The sequence below is a fragment of the Pieris brassicae genome, chromosome 4, assembly GCF_905147105.1.
Source record: "Pieris brassicae chromosome 4, ilPieBrab1.1, whole genome shotgun sequence".
Lineage (NCBI taxonomy): Eukaryota > Metazoa > Arthropoda > Insecta > Lepidoptera > Pieridae > Pieris > Pieris brassicae.
This window is the reverse complement of record NC_059668.1, coordinates 13094150-13111621: the sequence shown is the minus strand read 5'-3', so window position 1 is coordinate 13111621 and position 17472 is coordinate 13094150. Positions and strand designations below refer to the sequence as shown.

At 33.0% G+C, this 17472-nt stretch overlaps 2 protein-coding genes and 1 long non-coding RNA gene across 5 annotated transcripts; 1 reads left to right on the top strand and 2 right to left on the bottom strand.

Annotated features, from left to right (window-relative positions):
• The first annotated feature begins 295 nt into the window (after positions 1–295).
• On the top strand, positions 296–2780 carry LOC123709131 (ATPase family protein 2 homolog). 2 transcript variants are annotated; one of them, XM_045660272.1, is made up of 3 exons: positions 296–561; positions 649–774; positions 859–2780. In XM_045660272.1, exons 1-3 carry the CDS (start codon positions 426–428, stop codon positions 2742–2744), a joined length of 2148 nt encoding a protein of 715 aa, XP_045516228.1. In that variant the 5' UTR covers positions 296–425; the 3' UTR covers positions 2745–2780. The 2 variants fall into 2 exon arrangements, with proteins under 2 accessions (XP_045516228.1, XP_045516227.1); XM_045660271.1 differs by having other exon boundaries at positions 298–774.
• LOC123709132 (DDB1- and CUL4-associated factor 7) lies at positions 2775–8810 on the bottom strand. 2 transcript variants are annotated; one of them, XM_045660274.1, is made up of 8 exons: positions 8737–8810; positions 8378–8472; positions 8112–8214; positions 7806–7941; positions 5664–5914; positions 5325–5450; positions 4578–4759; positions 2775–4178 (listed from the first exon to the last, which is right to left on the bottom strand). In XM_045660274.1, the coding sequence occupies exons 2-8, from the start codon at positions 8440–8442 to the stop codon at positions 3980–3982; spliced, it is 1062 nt and encodes a 353-aa protein (XP_045516230.1). In that variant the 5' UTR covers positions 8443–8472; positions 8737–8810; the 3' UTR covers positions 2775–3979. The 2 variants fall into 2 exon arrangements, with proteins under 2 accessions (XP_045516230.1, XP_045516229.1); XM_045660273.1 differs by having other exon boundaries at positions 8638–8773.
• A 3884-nt stretch (positions 8811–12694) lies between these two features.
• Positions 12695–13683, bottom strand: LOC123708586. Its single transcript, XR_006753625.1, has 2 exons — positions 13299–13683; positions 12695–12953 (listed from the first exon to the last, which is right to left on the bottom strand). It is a non-coding gene; the product is annotated as an uncharacterized LOC123708586 (long non-coding RNA).
• Positions 13684–17472: the final 3789 nt, after the last annotated feature.

Here is a 17472-nt window from a genome sequence, read left to right as displayed (position 1 = left end):
GCAAGCTCTGGACACTGCTTCCAATGGGTTTCGACATATTTTCGCACAAAAACTTACAAGTCACACGACATCAATAACAACAAGACTCAAGAGGTTAAAGTGATATTTCATTAAGTTTGACAGGCAGCAGTGAGGCCATATGAAGAAGTCGAAACAAATCGCGTCCAACGACTAGCTAACAGACTCTAAATAATGAAATTTGAGTTGGATTTTATTTGCTCAAAATTGAAATACAATGACAATGACATCTGACACTTTGGATTTTAGTTACACAATTTTGTAATTTTGAATTTACATTTGCTTTGATGTAAGGTTATAAATTATAATTTTTAATATGCATTTAATACATAATAATGATTAATTGCATAATATGTGAATAGTTTAAAATTTTTTTAAGCTTGTTTAGAATTTTTTAAGTTTTGAAAATGCCACCAAAGCAAGGAAAGAAAACATTATGGGTGGAATGTGAGAAATGTAACTGTACCATACCAACAAATGATAAAAGTATTCACATAGAATTGAATTGTGCCAAAGATCAAGTAAAATGTCCATACGTAGAAGGTAGTAAATTGTTCTCGTGGCTTGAGAGATGTTGTTCTCTACCTGAGAATGCTCCTAGCAATGCTGTTTTAATACATCCCTCTGCAGGAACATTAATTGGGGCAGTTATTGGATGCCCTTTAGAGATAAAGAAGAAGGGTTCTCCATCAATACTCAGACGAATGTGGCCTTCTAAAACATCTTCACCAGCAGCTGTAATCCTACAAGCTGCAGGTTAGTACAAATTGACCCTCACTCACCTTGAAAGTAATTTTCTGTTTACTCCATATTTCTGAATGATTTTTATTTTACTTTTAGATCTGTCTGGAAGTTGGTGCAGTGATAATAAAAGTGTTATTGTATCTGTATTAGAGCAGGAGCTTCCATTAGCATGTACTGTTAATATTAAAATAAATAATCAGAAAATAGATAGTCATATTATTGATCTATTACAAGAACATTTCAAAAATTATTTTGTATGCATTGGCAGTATACTAGTTTACTACTATTTTGGTAAAAAAATTGAAATAGAATTTGTAAATATAAAAGCTGAAACCTTATCTGATGCACATGTATGGTTTAGTTTATCTGAAAATACTATTTGGAAAATTGATCAGAAAGCTTTAGAAAAATGTAAGAAACCACAGATAGTTGGAGGATATGCTGATATTGTTGATGATATCAAAACATTAATCCAAATATCATTTAATATAGAAGGAATAGCTGCTCATTTTCAGCCTACAAGAGGACTTTTGCTTTATGGACATTCAGGTATTGGTAAAACTGCAATTTGCAGATATTTAATAGATAATTTAAAATGTAACCATATTGAAATCAATGGACCCACAATATTCAGTAAATATTTTGGTGAAACTGAAGCTACTATGAAAAATCTATTTGTAAAGGCTGTAGAGAGTGAACCTTGCATTGTAATTGTTGATGAAATAGAGACAATATGTCCTAGGCGATCATCAGGTAGTACAGAGCAAGAAAGAAGAGTGACATCAGCATTTGTTTCTCTATTGGATAGCTTACATGAAGGAAACAATAGGGTTTTTATATTAGCGACTACTAGAAAACCAGATGCAATAGATCCCATGCTTCGAAGATTTGGAAGATTAGATAAAGAAATAGAGGTTCCAGTACCTGACAGGTTACGAAGAAAAGAAATATTGTGTGTCCTTCTTAAAGGACTACCTACTAAAGTGCCTTCAGATGAAATTATTTCTATATCTGACATGGCACACGGGTATGTGGCAGCAGATTTGGTTAACCTGTGTACTCAGGCTTCAATAAAATGTATTAAGCGAGGAGGCCAGTTAATTGAAACAGAAGATGTCATTAGTGCTTTGACAATTGTTCGCCCAAGTGCAATGAGAGAACTATTAATAGAAGTCCCCAATGTCCGATGGACAGACATAGGTGGACTTGATCACTTAAAGCTTAAACTTCGTCAGGCAGTAGAGTGGCCTCTTAAACATTCAGAAAGTTTTCAGAGACTTGGTGTTAAGGCCCCTGCAGGAGTACTACTTTATGGTCCCCCTGGGTGTTCGAAAACTATGATTGCCAAGGCATTAGCCACAGAAAGTGGACTTAATTTTCTTTCAATAAAAGGACCAGAGTTGTTCTCAAAATTTGTTGGAGAATCAGAAAGAGCTGTCAGGGATTTATTTACTAAAGCACGACAGGTGGCACCATCAATTATATTTTTTGATGAAATGGATGCAATTGGAGGTGAAAGGGGAGTAGGAGAAGCCAGTGTACATGAGCGTGTGTTGGCTCAACTTTTAACAGAACTAGATGGTGTGGTGCCCCTTAAGTCAGTCACAATACTTGCAGCAACAAATCGTCCAGATAGGATGGATAGGGCCTTGTTGCGGCCAGGTAGATTAGACAGACTTATTTATGTGCCATTACCAGACTTTGAAACTAGATTGCAAATAATTGAAATAATTTTGTCAAAGATGAGCATCAGTGATGATGTTAATTCTCATTATGTGGCCACTAAAACTGAGGGGTTCTCAGGTGCAGAATTACAGGCACTATGTCATGAAGCAGCACTACAGGCATTAGAAAATGATTTGGATTGTCCCGCTGTAAGAATGGAACATTTTCACATTGTATTAAAAGACTTTAGGGCACGCACACCCCAGTCTTTACTTAAAATTTATGAAGAATTTTCTTTGGGTCAAAGAGCAAATTAAAGCAATTGGTAATCAATAAAAATAAATGACTAACTATTTTGGTACCTTTTATTGCATAATAGTAAACAGTAAGAAATGTTTCCCTCTGGTAATTATTATAAATAACTTAATCTATCTTATAGTAAACTGAAAGCTATTGTAAGTTAAACCTAGTCATCAAAATTTTTTTCACAAAGATTGGGATACCCAAAAGACATGAGGTCTACATAAGAATACTGTAATTAGTTAAAACAGTCGAAAATGTTATTAACAGTGAAAAGATTCTTCACTTATAATCCCATATTATTTTCTAAGTTATGCAGAACTAACCAAAATTCATCTTGTTTTTAAAACAAACTAAAAATTTGTTGAAAATCAATTATAATAAATTTCAACCTGCATGTACACTACAATATCATATCAAAAAATCTAATTGCAACATGATTAAATATTTACAAGCTGAGTTTTTGTAATACATTATGATCAATGATCAATGTAATACTTACACACAATGTAAATGTTGAAAAATTTATAACACAAACACCGAAATCAGTCTTACACATGTTTCTTCAATTATGTAAAGGAATTGTTATTATTGCATAAACATGTTCTACTATTATGTATTTACATAAAATGTGTGTCTTGAAACTGAATATTATATTTATCAGTGAACATTATACTCTCTTCACTTGCAGTATTCTTAGATAATTTCATAAACATAAGTATCATAAATATTTGTTACGCCCATAATTGATTACACACTTACACACTTTAATAAATTGGTTTTTGAAGTCTTATCAAAATGTAACATTTTTAAATGCTTCATATTTGGTAATAAATTATGCATTTCCCCCCATTCATAAAAAAAAAATATTTAAAGAGACTAAATGTCTGTCTTTTCTTAATTTTCAATATTGTTTTATTGAAGATCTTTTTAGCACTTAAATCAATGTAGTATATTTCAATCTAAATAACCTTCTTCTGTGGATTCTTAGTAGACAAGAAATGTAAGTTTTTGTAAATAGTTAAACCTTTACATGGTTTAAATAGACCTGTTCCAAAAACCTAAAGGAATTAATACTTTTAGAATTAATTTATTTTAAATTATTTTCTAAGAAATCCTTTATATAATGATTTAGGTTTTCATAAGAAGTCCATTCACACCATTCCAATCATAAAGTTGACGGTGCCATAGAGGACTTTGACCTTAACAAATTAAATTAATTTATGCATGGGGTTGATTTTATTGGACTACCTTATACCCTGAGTATTTCAGTATGTCGGTTGTAGCAAATGGCTATCCAATCAGGTTGTGTTGCACCCCATTGTATTTGATTTACTTCTCCTTCAGCAGCGGTGTAGGCTAATATAGGGTCCTCTATAGCTCTTGGCATTTGTTGAATATCCCAGATCAATGCTTGGTGGTCATCACCAGCTGTGCAGATGTGACAGGAGCTGAAAGAAGAATAAATTTGAGATATTTACTACCAAGCTAATAAATAAATAATTTTTAATTGTAGTTTGTTTATTTATATGTATATCCCGCGTAAATTGGTGTACAGGAAAGTGTAAAATAATAAATTATAAAAAGCTCCTACTACTACGAAGAAGCTGTTTGTATGTATACAAGTACTAACTTGACGTGAATAAATATTAATAGGTAGTAAGTTCTACAGTGGAATAATAAAACAATTTGGTAGGTTGCCAGCAAAATAACAAACGCTGCTAGTTAAACTGCATTGTAAGTGATGAAGAATCACCCTGCATAGCTCTACTTCAGAACTAAGAACCACTTACAATTTATAAAAAACTATATGTGCCACGTAAAAAGATTTAAATAATTATAATAATTACCTGTGTGGTGCCCATGCTATTCCATTGACACAGGCTCTATGGTTGTTCAATCTGGCTACGGGGGTACAAGGAACCCGTACATCCAAAATAATGACCTCACACGCGTCCATAGCAATAGTTGCTAAGTAGTTAGGGTCTTGCTTGTTCCATGCCAATCGTAGCAGTGGAGTGTGTTGGGGATCCTGAAAATCAAAATAATATTATTCTCCTCCATTCTAGCTCCAGCATGGGAATACTTACTTACTTGAAATCAACTTAATAAACTTAATGGTACATCCATTTGCTGTATTTCTCACAATAATATTTGACAAATTAAAAAATCAGATTTTTATATTAGTCTATTGGATTTGGAAACTCAGTTTTATAAAAATTAATAATTAATGCTTTCAAAGTCACGGTCTGTCATCTTCCAAATTACTGATTTGCATGCAAAGAATTAAGTATGTACTTGAAGCTTCATTCTTTTTATTCTATTACAATTTGTACTATTAAGTCTGAAAATATTTAAAATACACATATCATGTGTGTTTAAATATAAGTTGTAAATTTGGGAAATTTTCAATTGTTAAAAACTTTTAACAGCAAAGCAAAACAGTAGCTGTAACAAAAAATGACCTTGCAAACTCAAACAAAAAATGCTACGCAGTTATAAGCAACAACACCACAAAATGTTAAAAACAACTAACTTCTTTTTAGGCATTTACAAGTTAAGACAATAAATAGAAACCACTCAGGTAAAATGATTACCTCATATATAATAGTTGAGTGCTCCAAATGCCGCAGATCAAACATTCTCACAGAGCCATCAGCTCCTACAGACGCAAACATATCTCGGCCACCACCAGCACGACTAAATGCTATGTCATATACTTCCTGGAATATATACAACTTCTAATAATAAAAATATTTGGTGAAACATCTTAACCATTTCATAAGGTTATCAACACCTACAATAGCATGATAATGGCAGACTTATTGCTGACAAACAATTTTATCTAGACTATAAGAAACCCTGGAAAAGTGCAAGAACTGTGTGCATACTTTTGTATATATTATTTGCTTTATTGAAAAAAAGCTTTAATATACCTTATCGTGAGCAATAAGCTGTGTCTTTACATGTCCTGACACCTCGTTAACCCTTCCCAGGACTTGACCTGTCTCCAAGCCCCAAATAGTACAAGTTGTGTCAATACTACTTGTTCCAATCAGGTTAGGGTCAACTTCATTCCAATCAAAAGAAGTAAGGGGAGCACAAAAGTCTGAATTCTTGTTGTTGTTTAGTACACATTCAAATAGTGTGTATGGTTCACCAGCACGCCAGATTCTAAGGTAGTCACCTGAAAAATAATATATAATCTAGGTAATCACAAGTAATTGTAATCCAATCAAAAAAAGAATGTCAAAAGAAAGTGCTTGAGCAATCTCTAGAAGTTGGATACCAGATAAAGCTTTATGGCAAGATGTGATAGAAGTAAGTTAGTAGGGGGGCGCAGTTTTTACACTTAGATGCACTTGATATCCTAGCTAACAAAGGCAGCGTAGCTCCTAGAATCTCAGAAGTTTTTTCTGAACACTTAGCAAGAACGGTTCCTTACTTTCCTAGACACTTTGCAAGAAGATATGTCATAACTATTGTAACCGTATTTTATTTTTCCTTGGAATTATATTATGATAGCTTGTGAATGTTATTAGTTTAATTGTTCATAAGTTACTTTCTTATGTTAACAGTTCATACTAAGCTGACACATTCCATTTCACATTTATAGGTGTTCTGTCCATAGTAACACAAAACAAGTCTTGTTACTAGTATCAAACTTAGGATCTTATGGATATAAAATGAAAGTGTATTTTTTTAATAACTCTGCTATAGGCATACAATAAAGTTTAGTGTTACATAAAATATTTTTGCACACACCTGATAATATTATATTTAGGCACCCTATAGCATATATTTGTTATCAGTAACCAAGTCATTTATTGCCTGTCTAATAAGTATTTTTTTATATATAGACTGAATAGTTTTGTTAAATACCGAAGAAGAAATTAAGAGAAATGTAAAGTAAAAGGTAGCACCTAAGTCTATTATTAAATATCCAAACAGTAGTCATTATTAAAGTTTATATACTATAAGGTCAAGCATATCCCTAAGTTATAGTCACTTAAATACCATTAAATTTAAATTGGTCATTGGGTGCTTTGTAGACATCATTCCTTTTTATTTTATCCTTTCTTTCAGACTTTATATAAGGAGCAGAAGATATGTTAATGGTATGTTTATCCTATGTGAAGATAACAAAAACTATTGTCATAATGTCTAACTTTTTTTTATCAAGGTGTTTTATGTAATAGGAGGCAAATAGACAGGAGGATCACCTGATGTTAAGTGATAAGGCCGCCGCCCATTGACACTCACATTGCGAGAAGGCTCGCAACTATGTTGCCGGTCTTTTAAGAATTGGTACACTCTTTTCTTGAAGAACCCTAAGTTGAATAGGTTCGGAAATGTTTCAGTGGGCAGGTGGTTCTTTGTAGACATCATTCCTTTTTATTTTATCCTTTCTTTCAGACTTTATATAAGGAGCAGAAGATATGTTAATGGTATGTTTATCCTATGTGAAGATAACAAAAACTATTGTCATAATGTCTAACTTTTTTTTATCAAGGTGTTTTATGTAATAGGAGGCAAATAGACAGGAGGATCACCTGATGTTAAGTGATAAGGCCGCCGCCCATTGACACTCACATTGCGAGAAGGCTCGCAACTATGTTGCCGGTCTTTTAAGAATTGGTACACTCTTTTCTTGAAGAACCCTAAGTTGAATAGGTTCGGAAATGTTTCAGTGGGCAGGTGGTTCTTTGTAGACATCATTCCTTTTTATTTTATCCTTTCTTTCAGACTTTATATAAGGAGCAGAAGATATGTTAATGGTATGTTTATCCTATGTGAAGATAACAAAAACTATTGTCATAATGTCTAACTTTTTTTTATCAAGGTGTTTTATGTAATAGGAGGCAAATAGACAGGAGGATCACCTGATGTTAAGTGATAAGGCCGCCACCCATTGACACTCACATTGCGAGAAGGCTGGCAACATAGTTGCGAGTCTTTTAAGAAGTCGAAGTCTTTTAAGAATTGGTACACTCTTTTCATGAAGAACCCTAAGTTGAATAGGTTCGGAAATGTTTCAGTGGGCAGGTGGTTCCACATAGTGGTGGTTTATAACTTACCACTTGTAGCAAGCAAGTCAGGGTATACACCCTTACTGTCTGGTATCCACATGATCTTGGTAGTTGGGTAAGGGTGGTCAAAAGTGCTTTTAGCACTGAATTCACTTGTCTCTTCATCAAGCGATATTATTTGTACCTGTGGAATTTATTTAGTCAGTATATTAATTCTCACTAGTTTAGGTCTACCATTTAATGTTATCTAAGATTAAATCCTAAAAAAACTAATTACAGAAAGCAGGGATACCCATTTAAATTTTAAGGCAGTTAATAGATGTGGAAATTATCAGCCCTAAATTTTGTTATTACCTTATTATTGTACTCTTCAACAAAGCTTCCAAGAGCCAATCTAAATCGTTTATCTGGGCGAACTGACCAGTTCATCGAGTAAAGAGGCCATGGTGCCTGATATCTGGAATATTCATGTAAACCATTAGATATAGATAAGCTATGAAAACATTTAGTCTTCATTTATGAGAGCTCTTATATGTAAAATTAAAATAGTTTTTATAGATTACTACTACGTTTCATACTAGTAAATTCGTTAATATGTTATGATTTAAATAAACACTCACTTGTAGATTTCCTTTCGCTTTGTACTTGAGCTTGTTGTACTTGAACTGCTGTGTGGCATCGACATTGTTCCCGACCAAATATAACTACTGTATGGCTGTAGAAAATGTTTAAAATATATAAAACTGAGCTGAAAGTAATTGCTTAAACATTTCAAATTGTATCTTCACTATTATTTGTAATGCTTATAGCGGAAATAAGTTCGTGTTATTAATCGATATTACTTCCAGGAATGGTATAGTACAAATTTGAAGCTACTTACAAAACGGATCGTCGGAAATACTTATAAATTAAATTTTCTTTCAATTTAATACGGGTTCAATAAGAATAAGGTGTATAATAATTTCAATATATAAATTACGATTTACAAATATTTATATGCACAATGCACATGCACATCACAGAGTATAATGTAATTTAGCGTTTGAGACTTTTAGATTTGTAAATTGTCACATTAATGGACAACTGCCATCGTTCAGTATTATTGTTTTTGTGGATAGAGCAAATTGTTTCTTTTCTAAAGCACAATATGAACACTTGACTATAAATAGAAAATATGGATTTAACAAAGTCTCAAATTCTTTAACAAATCTGAAACCTCTTTAGAGGGTACAGTTAGGTTTTGTTATTTTGTATTTAATAAAGTCACGTGATATCAAATAGTTTACTAAATAAATATATTTTATAGAACAGGCGGCAAACGGGTAGGAGGCTCACCTTATGTTAAGTGATACCACCCATGGTCACTCTCCATGCTATAGGGCTTGTGAGAGCGTTGCTGGCCGTTTAAGAATCAAAACGCTCTTTTCTTGAAGGACCCTAAGTTGAATTGGTTCATAAATACTTCAGATAGCAGCTGGTTCCACATATTGGTCATGCGCGGCAAAAACTGCCTTAAAACACTCATTTGTGGAACGGCGGACGGTGAGGTGAAATGCGTAAAATTTCGAATTTTGCCTCGAAGTCCGATTACGAAACTTAACTGCAGGTAATGGTAAGGTAACAAACTACCCATCTGAACACTATCTATGGTCAATGCGGTAGAGGGATCCACGGAACGCCAAGGGATCAAGCCACTCTGAAAGGGATTGGTCGTCGACGATTCGAACCGCTCTTAAAACAGTCAAGTGGCCGGAGCTGGTGAGCTCCACCCAGACGTGAGAGCAGTGGAGTACCCATGTGGGGCCGAATTTGGGCTTTATACAGTTGCAAGCGATGGCCCGGAGTGAAGTACCGTCTTGCCATGCTGAGCACACTTAGCTTCTAAAATATATGATTAGGTAATATATTGTGTCTTTGTTTTTGTAGGCGTAAACGGTAATTATACATTGAAATCGTTATCACAGAGTCAATCCGTCACTGCCTGAATTTGTATATGCAATAAACAGTAGTCAAATCTTTGTAAAACACTTTTAACTATTCATACTTAAATTAAGTGGCGGTTTTATTACGATGCGTGAAGTAAACAAATAAATTATGCAAACAAACACCACTATAACTACATCAAGAGCAAAGTCACATACGATGTACATGTAGTTTTATTTATTGTGCCTCAAATTCATTACAAATATTATCTGTCAAAAAGCGATCTGCTGCCAGAGTACCAGAGCCCTTCAGTTCCTTTTTTTTGCCTACCTTATCGACTGTTAATAAGTCTTGGCTTCTATTGCCAACAATCCTTGCCAATGTTATAATGCCACCAACTGGTTTTAATAAAGTATTAGATCCGGTAATAGTCATGACTCACAGTTTGGTATCTCGACCTTACAATGCAAACCACGTTTTATATAGTCCATTATAAAGCTATTTATTAACTTTATTATCGTTTGCGATGTATTTTTATTTATTACGTATACCTTATACCTGCAACTATTTTATATACCTAAACTGTTTCAAACTGTTAAGCTTACTGTTTGTTTGAATAACATTCGTATATTTTTGCTAAATTTAAATAATCATTCAAAGACCTTACGATTACCAGGAAACAATACTCGTGACGGGAGTCGAACCTTCACCCGCAACCTTTACGCCTCCACCTTAATTACGATAAATTGACCATTATATATTGGGTATATTGATTGAGCATTTTACGGACCATTAACTCTGTGGTTAACTTTATGAACTGGAAAGCTTAGGTTTTAGTTTAAATGGTATAACATTTGGACCATAAAATCTTCAAAAATTGTGATTGTACAGATAAAAAAATCCGAAGCTAATACCAAAAGCCTAACTTTGCTAATAATTTTAAACAATCTAAATTAAACGAATTTCAAAATTAGATTCATTCCAAGTCAAATTATAACCATGTTAACGAAACTGCCATGAGTGCTAAGTAAGGCCTCATTTAATAGCCGTAGATTTAAGTTGACTCATGAACTACATTGACTTTCTTAATAGGCCACAGATACAAAATTCTGATATCCTTGTGAAACAAACCCCTTTCCTAGCTATATATAAAATGAAATATAATTTTGTCATATAGTCCATATTCTTAATAAACTACATACGCAAAATACACCTCTATAACATTTAATTTATGTTTACGCTTGAAACTTATTATTTATTATTCAATCCTATTTTCAGGTAATTACATGATCGTTACATGAATTACGTGTCTATTCCTAATTATACGATTATTCAAGAGTGAATTTATTGCATTTTACCGTCAATCAAATTTGGGATAGCATAGGAATGGCCGATTAGTCGAACGTGGCGTTTTCTAGTCTCGGAAAGTAAATTTAGGAGCTGCCCAAATTTTGCAAGGTATCGAATCTTGAGATTATAGTGAATACTTACTACAATAATAGTAAATCAAATAAATAATAAATCCGTGAAGATGCGGAATCGACCACTAAGTTCGCTAAGTAATGAAGGTTAATTCGATTGTATCATGATTCACAGAATGAGGGAAGATAAATTTTTATTGTAATGTAATTGAGCAAAATAGGGCAAATAATTGAGTAAACATTATTTACGCAAATGTTTTTTAAAAGCTTTCTGGTATCGCCTAGTTTATGTATGCCATAGATCCGGTTCCTAAATTCGTATGTATTCGTAGTTATATATAAACTTTATTACATAGAATTGTTTAGAATATGATAACAAACTAGTCAAGCATTTAAATCATGCTTACGAAAGATTTCATATAGTGTTTATTTGTCTGCCTACGCATTTAACGATATAAATGATCCGATGCACGATAATACAGAATTGTGGTCACTAGTCAGGTCAAGGCAAATCAAGGTATTGTAAAGTGCTCTATTATAAATCAACGGCTTTCGACAAGCGTACGCATTAATAATATGTACATTGTACATGAATCGAAACATTATGATTTATGTTTCTCAATTATAAATAGGGACAGGCCACTATACATATGCATGTTTTTAAAAACCCAATTTAGGCTTAAAGCATTTTTAACGAGCATTACATCGTTATGTTATAACTTGATAAAAAACATTTTCCAATTGTGATAAATAAAATTATTCCGTGGGATTTTCATGATGCTCGAAATGGAAATAATTTTGGGTACTAGAAATGTGTAAATAATTTTGAATGTTATTATTTTATAAAACAGTATTTTGTTAAGGACCTCTCCGGTGGCCAAACTCCAAAAAGGTTATTTTCAGTTTTTTGTCATCATTTCTTGAAGTAGGGCGAATGGTAAAAAATATATGGTGGAGTTGAGTAGTTTATGTTTCCATTTGACACTTATTCATTTCATGACGTAAATGTATGTAGAACATGATTTTGAAATTTACACATTTTGAACTTGAAAAGTGGATGGCATTATATTTCCGTTAAATTATTATAATATGAATTAATGAGTAATTAAGAACGACTTAGGATGTAGAACAGGTTTACATAAACCTTGATATCATCACTGACATTCAAAATTCGAGAAAAAAATGTTTAGCACTGATTTATCCAAAGTGAACATTTTCGAGATTTGTTATACATCTTATTACGAAATACTCATTGAAAATTTTCATGTTATCAACCATTCTTGAAGAGACACTTATTGTCAACCTCAAGCTTTAGCTTTTTGACGTCATTCAATTGTCATACAATAATTTCAAAGAAAAAAGCGAATAACTCAATTACTACAACGAATAATAAACAAATGCTAATTAAATCATGCTTTTTTTGCTTCTGCTAAATTGATCTATTCCCACTTTGATTGCATAATAAGTGTTTTAGGAGTTTGTTATTTTTGGAATTGTTTGGGATTGTTTAATTTCATATCGTAATCAATCAATACATTTTGTTTTCCATTGTAATTATGTCATTGCACAACAACAAAACTTTTTAGGCACAGGTCTATGGGACATTTGTGATAAGCTTTATTGTTAACTTTAACATTCACTATCTGGTTGGGTCTTTACATATTTTAAATATAGAAGTCTTAGGATAATCATTACGATAAAGAGAAAACACGTTCCCCCTACGAGATTCGCCAACTGCGCCAGGTATACATTCTTCGCGCCATTATGTGTTTTCATATAAATAGCTCTTTTCAGTCGAGCCATTTTAGTTTCTTTTTTAAAAAACATCTGTGTTTATTATTTTATGGTCATTCTGAAAAAAGGATGAAGTAGGAATTTCTAATGGAACTACCAAACGCAAGATAAATGTTACAGACTTATATTCATATCATCATTCATAGACATATTTCTGTTGTTTCTTTGAGTGTTTCTTCCGAAGTAGCTGTATCACAAACCGTAACTATAATCGTTGAGCATATACATTATATATATTCACAGATTTTTATGCAGGAAATATTAAGGTGTATTCCTATTCCCTAACACTCATAGCACTACTCTCAAATTAAGGGAACTGCCAGGGCTGACATACATCATCACTCCAGAATGAACACAGTAAATCTACCTGCTAATTCCATAATAATTTCAAATTTTCAATTACCTGATTAGGTTCCTTCTGGCTTCGTATACAACAAGTATAGGGAACGAAAAATAACTATAGTTACGACCAGAGCTCCGATGGATGCTACGATGTTAGGAATGTCTATTTCGTAACTCCAGTTGCCCGATTTACTGCAATTATTAGACCCTTTTTGGTATCTTTTTACCTTCGACAATGTTTTGATATAGGCCGTGCGGGCGAAATTTTTTGGCTGACTGCTAGCTTTGTCATTCATACTTTAATTGTATTTAGTTCCTAAGTAATAATTATTAATACATTATTTAACTGAATTTATGCGTTGTTTTCCTAAGTTTTAATTTAAACTATGGCATTTTGTTATATTGAGTGATAAAAGTGTATCTACAGTAAATAAACGTGGTGTGTTTGAAAGATGTCAACGTCATAATAAATGACATAACAGACGTTCTTTTTAAGGGTCGGTTTAATGAGGTTTTAATAATAAACTTTAAGATAATACCTTTATCAAACAGAGAACCTTTTATTTATTTAAGTTTTAGTTTAAAAAAAACGGAAACTTGTGGCTGTGGAAATCTATATAATTAGCTAAAGAAATCTGATGTATGTAGATACTTTATAAGCCATAAGCCATTTAATTCAGATACTTTTACATTTGAACTTGTTTCTATTTCAATCTTATTTTAGGTATCTGTGTGCCCTTTTTTTGGAAAAGGCCCCTTCCAAATACCGCCACTCCTCTCTGCACTTTGCCACTTTCTGCTATGTACTACCTGCTGCTTCTTTCAATCCACCTTCCACCACCAGTTTAGTACCTTTTTGCCCCACTTTTCTGTTTCTCTTGCATGCCACTTTAGTTTATTTATTTTTATTGTAACATCCGTTACCTTAGTTGTTTTTTTAAGCTGTATTCTTTATTTTGTCTATTCTTTTCGTCCCTATCATAAATCGTTCCGGTAGCTTATTTTGCTGCGTTTTAGTGGGCGCCCAAGTTTGACATCCATATGTATACCTATATTACTTTCTAGGATTTGTCTTTAATATGTAATGTAATATGGCTATAAAATACCTAACCTTTTAATACCCAGACTTCACTTTTTATTTTTTGTCTGTACGCCTACAGAGTAAAGAATTTACATCGGTGTGTTTTGTAAGATAAGTGAAAATATATGGGCATTGTCTCAGTTGACTAGATCTAGTGTGGGCGTTCATGTTCAAATGTAAAATTATCTTGATGGTGTGGTCCGAGAATTTCAAACATTTTTAAGTATTAGGACAGAGATCGTAAATGAAATGTGACAACTCTCATAGACATATGTTCTTTTACTGATCATTACTGTTGAGTAATTAGAGTAGAAGAGTAGTAGTAGTAGTAGAGTAGAGACAAATCCGCAGATTTTTCTGGCCTGGTCTTGGACTCAAATTATCCTTCTGTATCTAAGACATATTATTTGTCGTAACGGCATTTTATGTACGTACTAAACGTTAAAGGAAAATGCTGCGTGTTGACCTCAAGGTTCAGAACTGCTAACTCACTAATAACCTATTCTTTCGAGTAAAAAAGGAAAATGTTTTGAGTTTGATATAAAGACTTTATTCATCTTTGCTACAGTAATATGTTATTCTCAAAGAAAGTGATTTTACTCGGATTACTTACAGTCCTTGACATACCTGGACCTTCCACATATTGAAGCAATACTTACAGCTCAACAAAACTGAATTTTACTGTTAGAACATAAGGGTTATAATTCCATACATATATATTATGTGTAATTCAAGCCTCACTAAAGTTATTCGTCTCGGTAACTGTATCGTAACTTAGTCGCGGGCTGAATAATTCAGCGGTGTTACCTTGGTTGAGTACTTTGACATCTGTCATCGATGTTGCTAATTTAGGATTTGCAATGAGTGGCAACTTTTTCTTTATATAGTAGGCAAACGGCCAGGAGACTCTCCTGATTTTAAATGATACACTCACATTGCCGAAAGGCTCGCAAGTACGTTGCCGGTATAAAACTTCAAGCGTGTTACCGCATACTTCTACATATGTTACTGCTTCAGTGATTTTCAGGAATCGTGATCGACCATATTAAGTTGACAGTACCAAAAAAACATTTTGTTTAAAATATTAAGTTGTACTTAGCTAATAATAATGTTTAATTATAGTTTTATTTTTAATATCTATTGACTTACGTATTCTGTTTCGTCTATTTTGTTTAACAATGTCACCTTGTCAATGAGTTTATCTTTGTATTTTATTTTAAAATAGCTGTGAGATTAAATAAATAACACAAATTGTAAAATAATGTCAATATCAATATTTTTTAACTATTCCTGGCCTTTATATCGTTAAGTTTACCATCCTTATCTTATTTCTCACGCTCGAAGGTTTTTTCCATAAGACACGACCGTAACGAATCTACGCTATGTCGTGACAAAGTATTTGTTAATTATCATTATTATAGTTGACTTTTACATTAAATTTTTATTATATTAGAGCTTGTCATTCGAAGACCACCATGAGCGACCACACGAGGTGATAAAGTGCGTTAATTCTTTGTCTCAATTCTCTATATCTTGTATTGTCTATTCTCTCAGAAATATGTCCTTGCTTATGCCATAATAATCTTATTCTATAATTGTTGGTGAAAGAAGGGAGCGGCGGAAAGTTCTTACCAGTTCTTCTCGTCCGTTCTACGCCCTTGATTTAAAAACTGGCAGTAAATGTCAAGTTAGAAATACTTGATTGTTTTTGAAGTTCATAAGTCACCAACCGCAGTTTTAGACGGATTTAAGAGCATACTTATATTTATTCTTGTTCTCCTAGTAAGATTTAGATCACTGCAAACATCAGCCTGTCACATCAGTCATATAAACTGGAAGCATTGGCTAGTTCTCTTTTAAGCCCTCCGCTCAGAACTTTTTTATTTCCCACCGCTAATTGCGGTAGTATTGTCCAATGACGTACAAAATTGACAGCGGACAGACAGCCGGACGTGAGCCGACCTTGCATTGTCGATGTTGATTCGCGCAAATTGTTAAGATATCAGGCATGCGCAGAACAATCTTGAAAAGCAAAGTATTTGAGGTATTTGTAATAATTTAAGAGCATTTCACTTCTGTAGACATTTTGCGAGATATAAAGTTTCAGATATGCTCTTTTCATGTATAACACCATAGATTGTTAAGCAATTATACAAATAGTATAAGTACTAAGTGAGCTTTTGTATAAAACATTAACAACCTGTTTTGCTAGAACACAAAAAGGCCAAAAGTTTCAACTTGTTTCTAATATCTGAATTTCTTCTTTCACATCTTGAGGTAAAAGTACCTTTGGGGATCTTAGGTTCACATATAACTTTATTTTATTGCATATTACGTGTGTGAAAGAAGACTAGTGTAAAAAACGAGAAAACTGTTGACCTACCCGTTTTAACTAAATATTTTTATATCGATTTCCAATTGTGACGGACATAGTGGCAGAAACTGCTAGCTTTTGAGAGGTTAACTTCTAAAATATAGTCGTCGTTCGGCTTGGCTTATTATGTATTATTTTAAAATCAAATTAAGCACGTCCATATAAGACATAGCGATAACTTATTGTAAAAGATCTTTTGATTGAAAAAGATAAAAGTTATGTGTCCTTGACATGTCACAGTTCGAAAGTGAAATTAAATGTAACAATGGACGTGCGTCTAGAACCTTACATCCGGTTAATCTATATAAGAGAATATCTACTGGAAGGAAATATAATAGACTTTCTTTATTGCTTCTTTAAATTGTCATAACTTTTGGAACCTTACAGTCGCCTATTTTCTGTATATGGCAATGTGTAACACATATTAATAAGAACCATAAAAATGTTAATATTTAGATTCCCCTTGTTTAGAATGCTTACTTCAGCATTGATTATCAAAATCCTGTCACAGATACATTTCCTTTCGATGCGTAAAAAGATAATTTTATTTATTATTTAGTTATTTATAAAAGCTTGCCAATGCTCGGAACACTGCTACGTTGGTACAAGAAGAACAAATTTGAATTTTTAACGTAAGTTATAGGCAGACGACATATACAAAATTAGAAAAAAGTTATAAACACTAAACATAAATTGATTTTAAAGTGTGAGGGGAACAAACTATGGATGCACCTAGCTCGTTTACCGAAATGGTCAATCTAGGTGTCAATGAGTTTTGGC

Coding starts and splice junctions, on each gene's coding strand:
- LOC123709131 (XM_045660271.1), top strand. CDS start 426: ATGCCACCAAAGCAAGGAAAGAAAACATTATGGGTGGAATGTGAGAAA. Junction 775..858: donor TGTAATCCTACAAGCTGCAG/GTTAGTACAAAT, acceptor TTTTACTTTTAG/ATCTGTCTGGAAGTTGGTGC.
- LOC123709132 (XM_045660274.1), bottom strand. CDS start 8,442: ATGTCGATGCCACACAGCAGTTCAAGTACAACAAGCTCAAGTACAAAG. Junction 7,942..8,111: donor TTGAAGAGTACAATAATAAG/GTAATAACAAAA, acceptor TAAATTCCACAG/GTACAAATAATATCGCTTGA. Junction 5,915..7,805: donor TGACTTGCTTGCTACAAGTG/GTAAGTTATAAA, acceptor ATTATTTTTCAG/GTGACTACCTTAGAATCTGG.